Source organism: Macrobrachium nipponense, chromosome 45 (genome assembly GCF_015104395.2).
Source record: "Macrobrachium nipponense isolate FS-2020 chromosome 45, ASM1510439v2, whole genome shotgun sequence".
NCBI classification, from domain to species: Eukaryota; Metazoa; Arthropoda; class Malacostraca; order Decapoda; family Palaemonidae; genus Macrobrachium; species Macrobrachium nipponense.
In genome coordinates, this window is record NC_061105.1 from 50094950 (window position 1) to 50103841 (window position 8892).

General features: G+C 41.0%; 1 protein-coding gene across 1 annotated transcript; it reads right to left on the reverse strand.

The window, feature by feature from the left end:
* Positions 1 to 4585: 4585 nt before the first annotated feature.
* On the reverse strand, positions 4586 to 8667 carry LOC135214163 (uncharacterized). The gene is made up of 2 exons (XM_064248233.1): positions 5755 to 8667; positions 4586 to 4810 (listed from the first exon to the last, which is right to left on the reverse strand). The coding sequence occupies exon 1, from the start codon at positions 8210 to 8212 to the stop codon at positions 7307 to 7309; it is 906 nt and encodes a 301-aa protein (XP_064104303.1). The 5' UTR covers positions 8213 to 8667; the 3' UTR covers positions 4586 to 4810; positions 5755 to 7306.
* Positions 8668 to 8892: the final 225 nt, after the last annotated feature.

The window sequence follows — 8892 nt, forward strand, 5'->3', positions numbered from 1 at the left end:
CTAGTTATATAGAACTACCGCAGCCGTGTCTCTATTACTTAGATCAACCGAATTAACATCCAACGTTATTTAAATAACGGAATTAACAGTTTAAATAATTGTTAATTAACACTGGCGATCAACCTTGGGCGCCTTGAGACCAAAAATGCCTATCTTAATTCAACCATATTTAACTCGAAAAATCAAAATGAACACAATCATTTACTCACGAAATAAACTCCAATCGTTGACTTTTGATTCGATCATTCAGTCAATACTATATCCGGTGGAAATTCATTGATATTTGTGACTGACTTTGGGACGACAAGAGTCCGGACTCCATAAAAGACTATTTGTTTACATGAGTAGTAGTAGTAGTAGTAGTAGGCAAAATATTCCTTTGAAACGGCTCCATTGCTTCTTTTATTCCTCCTTTGTGTTTGATTGAGTATTTTCCTCTCTGAACTAAAACCACTTTTCTTTTATAAAATCTCTCCTATTTTCCTCTTCCTCCCTCATTAGTACTACCAATAAGAGTATATTTGCTACACATTCCTCTTTATTTTCTTGATATGGTTGCTGCATAAAGCTATATCTATTTCTAATTTCATTGTATGGTGGACAGTAAAGTAAGAAATGTTCTAAATTTTCATTTTGTTCCTCACAGCATAAACATTTTGTATCTTCTCCTTTTATCCTATTTCTGTCATTTAATCCTAGTATACCTAGTCTGGCCCTACTGATCAGCATTGTTTTTTCAGTGTTGTCACACCAGATTTCTTCTCTTATGTTTTCTTTATATTTTCTGTAGATTCTTAATGTTGACTTTTCATTCATTTCTTTCTGCCATGTTTTTCTGTCCCAATTGTTTACTATTTCTCTTAACTGTTTGTCTTTAACTGCTTCAATTTTACTTAAGTTTATGTTTAGTTCTTTCATATATTCTTTTACTTGCATTATCCAGGTTTTTTTATTTTTTTCATACTGATCTATGGTTATCTCATATAGGAGCCTATTTCCACCATTCTTCAGTGTATGTTTCAGGTAGAATAGTTTATTCCTGATATCTCTAGATTGGCAGGAAGAGGCCCCTATTTCAGATCTTAATGCACAACTTGCTGTGTAACTTGGCGCTTTCAAAATTGCTCTATATACTTTATTGTCTATCTTCTGAAATTCATTTATTGTTTTCCTGTCAAGTTTCATGACTTCCATTGCATACATGAATGAAGGCATCGCTAGTCCTTTCCAGTACAATTTTCCTATTTTTACCCTGCTACAGCTTTTATTGATGACTGCATTAGCCATATTTGCCATCTGCTTTGCTTTAATTTGGGCCCTTTTTATCTGTTCTCTGAAGCAGTCTTTCATGTTGTTGATTGTTACTCCTAGGTATTTAATATTCTTAACTATTTTTATTCCTTCTATTTATTTACATGAGTAGTAGTAGCAGTAGTAGTAGGCAGAATATTCCTTTGAAACGGCTCCCTTGCTTCTTTTATTCCTCCTTTGTTTGTTTTGTTTGAGTTTCTTCTCTCTGAAATACCACTTTTCTTTTATAAAATCTCTCCTATTTTCCTCTTCCTCCCTCATTAGTACTACCAATAAGAGTATATTTGCTACACATTCCTCTTTATTTTCTTGATATGGTTGCTGCCCAAAATGTATCTATTTCTAATCTCATTGTATGCTGGACTGTAAAGTAAGAAATGTTCTAAATTTTCATTTTGTTCCTCACAGCATCAACATTTTGTATCTTCTCCTTTTATCCTATTTCTGCCATTTAATCCTGGTATACCTAGTCTGGCCCTACTGATCAGCATTGTTTTTTCAGTGTTGTCATACCAGGTTTCTTCTCGTATGTTTACTTTATATTTTCTGTAGATTCTTAATGTTGACTTTTCATTCATTTCTTTCTGCCATGTTTTTCTGTCCCAATTGTTTATTATTTCTCTTAACTGTTTGTCTTTAACTGCTTCAATTTTACTTAATTTTATGTTCAGTTCTTTCATATACTCTTTTACTTGCATTATCCAGTTTTTTTTTTTTTTCATACTGATCCATGGTTATCTCATATAAGAGCCTATTTCCACCATTCTTCAGTGTATGTTTCAGGTAGAATAGTTTATTCTTGATATCTCCATGCAAACAACCAGTTTGTGTATTGTGTACAAACAATTTTATTATTCTGCCATTTTGGAGCCATATTTCTTTCATCATAATCCTGAAACATGCATCATAAACTACTTGTCATGGTAATCGCTCTATAGCGAAGTAAAATATACTAAAGGAAAGGAAAATGCATTTTCTTCAAGTAGGTCTGCAGCCAGGAGGCACTCGTGCACGTGTTGGAGGCGCCTGTTCTCATGATTATTCTAGAATCGCCAGGTGGGATATGGAACTCAACAGGCGCTGACGTGTCGCCGCATATTATGATGTAACTATTCGCCTTGATCCTTCTAAAACGTTCCTGTCGTCTCAGGAGTCTGTGATGTTCGCTGGTAGGCCCTGCCCCCAGATCGCCGTATATATATGACTGACGAAGTATCAGAGATCAGATCATCAGTGAGAGATCATCAGAGAGAGGTAAGAGAAGAAGGAAGAGACGAAGGATAAGAGAGGAAGAAGTCACACAGGAGAGTTTGATCGGAATCGGGTCAAGTCGTACAGTCAAAGAAAGAGCAACAGATATTCCGACGTTGAGCAAGCCTTCAGAGAAGAAACGTCCTACAAGTTGGTTTTGAGGAGTAACCTGCCCTTCGAGTATCAGGAATAGACATTGCTTTCTGCAGTACGGAGTCAAGAAGACGTCTGAAGTTATAGTTCTCTTTCGTGAAGCCGTCACTTCAAGCATTGATTTTCGACAGCTGCAAAACTGTCCAGCAAGTATTTCATTACCTCAATGTTTCCCCATTTCCCCCAGTTCACATAACCGCGCAAGTATTTCATTATCTCAATGTTTCCCCAGTTCACGGACCGCAAGATTTTATTTTTGTTATGTAAAAAGGAGAAACCACTCTGCATTTATCTTTGTTAGTAAGCTTGTAAATAAACCTTTGTTCTGTTTGTGTTTCTTTCTATATTCGTATCCCGAGTTTCAACTGTTGGTGTTGAATTCTTTTTATTATAATATAGAACCTCTAGCGGACCTCGTGGTCCATGACACTACTGCCCAACTTATGAAGGGATTTAGTTTCCAAAAAAAATGAAGTATTTATGATAAAACAAAGTTTTATGAATACTTACCTGGCAGTTATATATAGCTATAGTCTCTATCGGTCCGGCAAATTTTTCAAAACTCGCGGCAACCGCCGAGTGGTAGGTGTTCGGTTAGGTGGTTAACAACCCTTACAGGGTGGTACTTGGAATCATTCCCATTTTCTATTCCTCAGATCATCTCTTGCCCGACCTGTCTCCTGAGGGGAGGTGGGTGAGTCTTAAAATATATATATAACTGCCAAGTAAGTATTCATAAAACTTTGTTTTATCATAAATACTTCATTTTTATGAATAGGACTTACCTGGCAGTTATATATATAATATAGCTGATTCACACATTTGGAGGTGGGTGAAAGACAGCCAACATCGTTGGGAAACAACTAAAAGTTGTAGGCAATAACCTTGATTCCTTACCTGCTAAGGTAGCTGACTTCAAAGGTTCCTGCCTCTTGAGTCGCTTTCCCTTAGGAGCGCCAGCCAGGGTGAGACCTGTTATGCTGAAACAACTCACTAGAGTCTGTCAAACGGGGCGAGACCAACAACGTGACTAGACTTCTGCACTATCTATTTCCCTTTCAATTCTCTGCAACCTTACTCAACCCAACCACCTAACCTTGCAGACTAGATATCTAACCTATCTAGCTAGACTGAGGGTGCTGTTCCAACCAGACAATTCCTCAGACAACCATAAAAACACAAACCCCAAATAAAGGTATATACTAAAGTTAAGGTTGAGGGGAGGTAGTAACTCCTTTACCCAATAACGAAGACGTAGCTACGTATGGGCCCAAAGTGTAACACTTCTCGTAATCGATTCTAACCTCTCTGAGGTAATGAGAAGCGAATACAGAGTTGCTTCCCCAAAATGTAGAGTCCATTATTTGTCTAACTGACATGTTTTTCTGATATGCCAATGACGTTGCAATAGCCCTCACCTCATGGGCCTTCACTTTTAAGATGCCGAAGTTCTCCTCCTCACATAAGAGGTGAGCTTCTATTATGGTCTCTCTCAAGAAGAATGACAATGCATTCTTCGAGAGGGGCCTATGAGGATCCTTAACAGAACACCATAAAGCACTGGAAGGTCCTCTTAAATTCTTAGTACGTGCCAAATATGCCCTGAGGGCTCTCACTGGGCAGAGGAGTCTCTCCTCCTCTTGACCTGTCAGGAGGATTTTCCCTCACCACGACATTAAGATATGAGAATGAGAATAATAATATTAGTACATATACACTTTTGTCCGTCTTCTTGCCTGGAGACACAGGTCGAAGAATGGTACAGTGTCATAGTTGACACGGTGGGTATGAAGACTAACGTTTGCCCTGCCTGGAAAATAGGGTAGGCCTGTCCTACCTGCTATTACATGATATTCCTTGTGTGTATGGTTCTTACTACTGAGGCCAGGTGATGTCTTCCCACTGGGAGGCAGTTGAAGTGCTGATTCCCATTTTAGGGGTATTGAAGAAAATTCCTGGTATTCAGCTTGTTTCTTTATTACTCATTACATCATGCCAAACTTCTCCCAGGCCTAGTCTCCTGGACTTGATTAATTTACCTAGTCTTCAGAACTCCTGGACTAGATCTCTGGACTAGATCCCCTGGACTAGATCCCTGGAAATATTCATTTTATTTAATTTTTATTTCCAGAAATCAATACAAGTGAGTAGTTTAAAACTATAACAAAAAAATAACTGTTTATATTGAGAATTCAAAAAAATATAACAACTACAGATTATGGGAATTGCTTTCCTCATAATAGGATAAGTATCAAACATGGAGCAACCCTGGAATCACTTAATTTACAATAAGGTGTAAATCACTTGATAACCTACTCCACACAGTACTAAATGCTTCTACACAACATATGACAAGGGGTAAGGTTACATGAAAGATTTCTGAGAAAAACTTAAAACTAAAATGAGGTAAAATTAGGCTACGGTGCTTTTTAACAGGATATAGCCTATCCTAGGCTTCTTTAGAAATCATTAAGGATAGCCTATGCAAAGTTTACATGGCTTATTTTTGACTAGGTTACAATAGGCCACAAAGTTAGGTTAGTTTAATGAGGATATAGGCTACGTCCTATGTAATTAAGTTTTCCACGCATTTATATACATATAGCCTAACTATATTTATCAAAAATAGTCATAATTCCTCATTCAAACAGGATTAGTCTTGGGTAGGCCTTCTTAAATTACTGTATAGCCTAGTCTAAGATCATGATCGGCAGTGGAAATTTCCATTTTGTGGTACCCTTTGGCACTGGTATTTGCAAAAAAATGTATACAAACAAAACACTTATAACTGCTTTTTTAATGTTTTCAACCCTGTCAAACGCTAAGTTACAACTCAAACTAATACAGCAAAACTTCATGACAACTAATGAACATAAAGCATCTTTCACGACAATGAAAATTTTCCTCGTTAAGGCATTGCAATATGTCTGACTGGGCAGGCAACTCTGCACTTCAATTCTCGTCTGCTACTGTTCTTACACGATTGTGATCTGTTCCTACTAATGAACTAACGGTAATATCACGACTTTAAAAGCTTACCTTGCAAGGGATAGATAATAATTTGCATTATTAATTTGGTAAAATAGCCAAAATGACGAATGGACCAGCTGACGTCATTCTCACATGAAAGCATTCGTGATTCTTACATGTGTTGTTAGTGTTACCAAAAAGCAGACGAAAGATTCAGGGCAGCGCTCCCATACTCAGAGTGAGAGAAAAACAAAACAAGGGACTGGCTACACTGCCACGCACTCGTGTTCACAACAAAAATGAAAATATTTTATAGTTCAAATCACTCTTAAAACAGTAGTGTAAAGATATTAGAGGAGGATGATGAATCAATTCCTAAATAAATCACTAATAATTAAAGTAATATTTTTCCCATTGCAGACCCACTAAACTTGTGAGGTTAGGAACCTCAAAAGTCCTCGGCCAGGGTTTGGCTGGGTTCTCATTCTTAGCAAGGAAGTCGAGCCTTAAAGAACATACTGCACCATCTTGATTGAAGCCTACCTGCTTCTCCATCGCCTGAATCTCACTTACCCTTTTTGCTGTGGCTAGAGTCATCAGGAATAAAGTTTTCTTCGTCAAATCTCTAAGGGTCGCTTGTGAGATGGGTTCGAACTTCCTGCCGCATAAGAACTTCAAAACCACATCCAAATTCCAAGCCGGAGGTCTTACTGTGTGCTTAGTCGTTTCAAACGACTTCAAGAGATCCTTCAAGTCTGCATCTTGAGATAAATCCATGCCTCTATGCCTAAAAACGGCCGAAAGCATGCTCCTGTATCCTTTTATGGTGGACACGGCCAGCTTAGATTCCTGCCTGAGGAACAGGAGAAAATCAGCAATCTGACTCACAGAGGTAGAGTGGTTGAGGACACTTTGTGTCGTTTACACCAAGATCTAAAGACCTCCCAAGCTTGCGCTGAAAAGCCTCTCACTCTGACAAGCTTCCTCGAAGTGGGGCTGTTTGAGAAGCTTTGGACTTGGAGGAAGGCTTCTTGGAAAGTCCACTAGCATCTCCACTACCTCTGTGAACCACTCTCTTGCTGGCCAGAATGGAGCTATCAGGGTCATTCTCCCTGTCTCGAGAAGAGCGAACTTCTTGATGACAAGGTTGATGATCTTGAACGGAGGAAACGCATAAGTGTCCATCCCCGTCCAGTCCATCAAGAAGGCGTGTACTGCTATTGCTTCCCTGTCCGGGACCAGGGAGCAGTAGTTGGGGATTCTCTTGTTCAGGTTGGAGGCGAAGAGATCTATCGAAGGCATCCCCCATAATTTCCTCAGCTCCTGGCAAACTTGAAGATTGAGGGTCCATTCTGTGGGAAGAACTTGCCCTTTCCTGCTGAGCATGTCTGCTCTTACATTCTTCTGTCCCTGCACATATCTTGTTAAAAGATTTACTCCATTCTCCTTTGCCCATAGAAGGAGTTCTCTTGCTGCCTCGTACAGGGACAGAGAATGAGTTCCTCCTTGCTTTTTTATGTAAGCCAGGGCCGTGGTGTTGTCCGAGTTGACCTCCACTACTCTCCCCAAGACAGCATCTCTGAAGGCTTTCAACCCTAATAGAACGGCCATCAACTCTTTCCTATTGATGTGCCATTCTTTCTGCTGAGCTTTCCAAGAGCCCGAGACCTCCCTGCTCCCCAGTGTTGCTCCCCAACCTGACTCCGAAGCGTCTGAGAACAACACTAGGTCTGGGTTCTTCTTGTACAGGGAGATTCCTTCCCCCAACTTCGCAGGATCCAGCCACCAACTCAGATGTTCTTTGATGTCTGCTGGAATGGGAAAGGAAAAGGAGTCCTCCTGATTCTTCCTGTCCCAGACTCTTGAAAGGAAGTGCTGCAAAGGTCTGAGATGCAACCTTCCGAGGGAGACAAACTGCTCGAGCGAGGAGAGGGTGCCCAGCAAACTCATCCAATCCCTTGCCAAGCACTTCTCTCTCCCCAGGAATAGTTGCACTTTCTCGAGGCACTCGTTTTGCCTCTCTTGGGAGGGAAAAGCCCGAAAAAGAACCGAGTCCAGAACTATCCCCAAATAAAGAATCGTCTGACTTGGCTCGATCTGGGACTTTTCCTTGTTGATGATCAGACCCAGCTCCTGGGTCATCAGAAACGTCTTGCAAAAGTCCTCCAGACACTTGCTCTTCGATTGCGACCTTATCAACCAGTCGTCCAGGTATAGGGATACTCTTATCCTTTCTTGATGAAGCCATCCAGCCACGTTTGACATTACTCTGGTGAAGACTTGAGGAGCCGTGCTGAGGCCGAAACAAAGGGCTCTGAACTGGAAGCACCTGTTCTGAACTACGAACCTTAGGAATTTCCTTGAAGTCGGGTGGATGGGGATATGAAAGTAGGAGTCTTGTAAGTCCAGAGACACCATCCAGTCCCCTGGACGGACTGCTGCCAGTACCGACCGAGTCGTCTCCATAGTAAACTTGGTCTTCTCTACAAAGACGTTCAGTGCGCTGACATCTACAACGGGTCTCCATCCACCCGAGGTCTTGGGTACTAGAAACAGTCGATTGTAGAACCCTGGAGACTCTAGTTCCAGTGCAGGTTCTATGGCTCCCTTTTCCAGCATCTGGTCTACTAGATCTGGGAGCGCCTCTTGTTTCACAGCGTTCGAGTATTGAGCCACCAAGGCTCTTGAAGTTCTCGAAATAAGGTGGCTTTTTCAAGAAGGGATCTTGTAACCCTCCCTGATGACTGAGAGGGACCAGGCGTCCGCCCCCCTTTTTTTCCAGGCCTGCCAAAAGTATGACAGCCTTGCTCCTACTGCTGTCTGGAGGACTTGTGTTTCACTTCCTAGAGCGGGGTCTAAACGTTCTCCTGCTCACTCTACCGCCTGTCTCTTGTCTTCTTCCCCTGAAGTCCGTCCTGGTAGGAGCTCTACCTCGAAAGGGCTGCATAACTTTCATCTCCTCCTTCTTTGCAGATGATTGGCCTACCGGAATACCCTTCCTTACGGAGAGAGTCAGAAGATCTTGAGTGGCCTTTTGCATAAGGGAATGGGTAATATCCCTAACCAGCGACTGAGGAAACAGATGTTCCGAGAGAGGGCGTAAAGGAATTCTGCCTTCTGTGTGATTGTAACCCCTTTTGTCGCGAAGGAGCATAGCAGAGCCCTCTTCTTCAAAACCCCTGCAGTAAACAGGGAAGCCATCTCGTT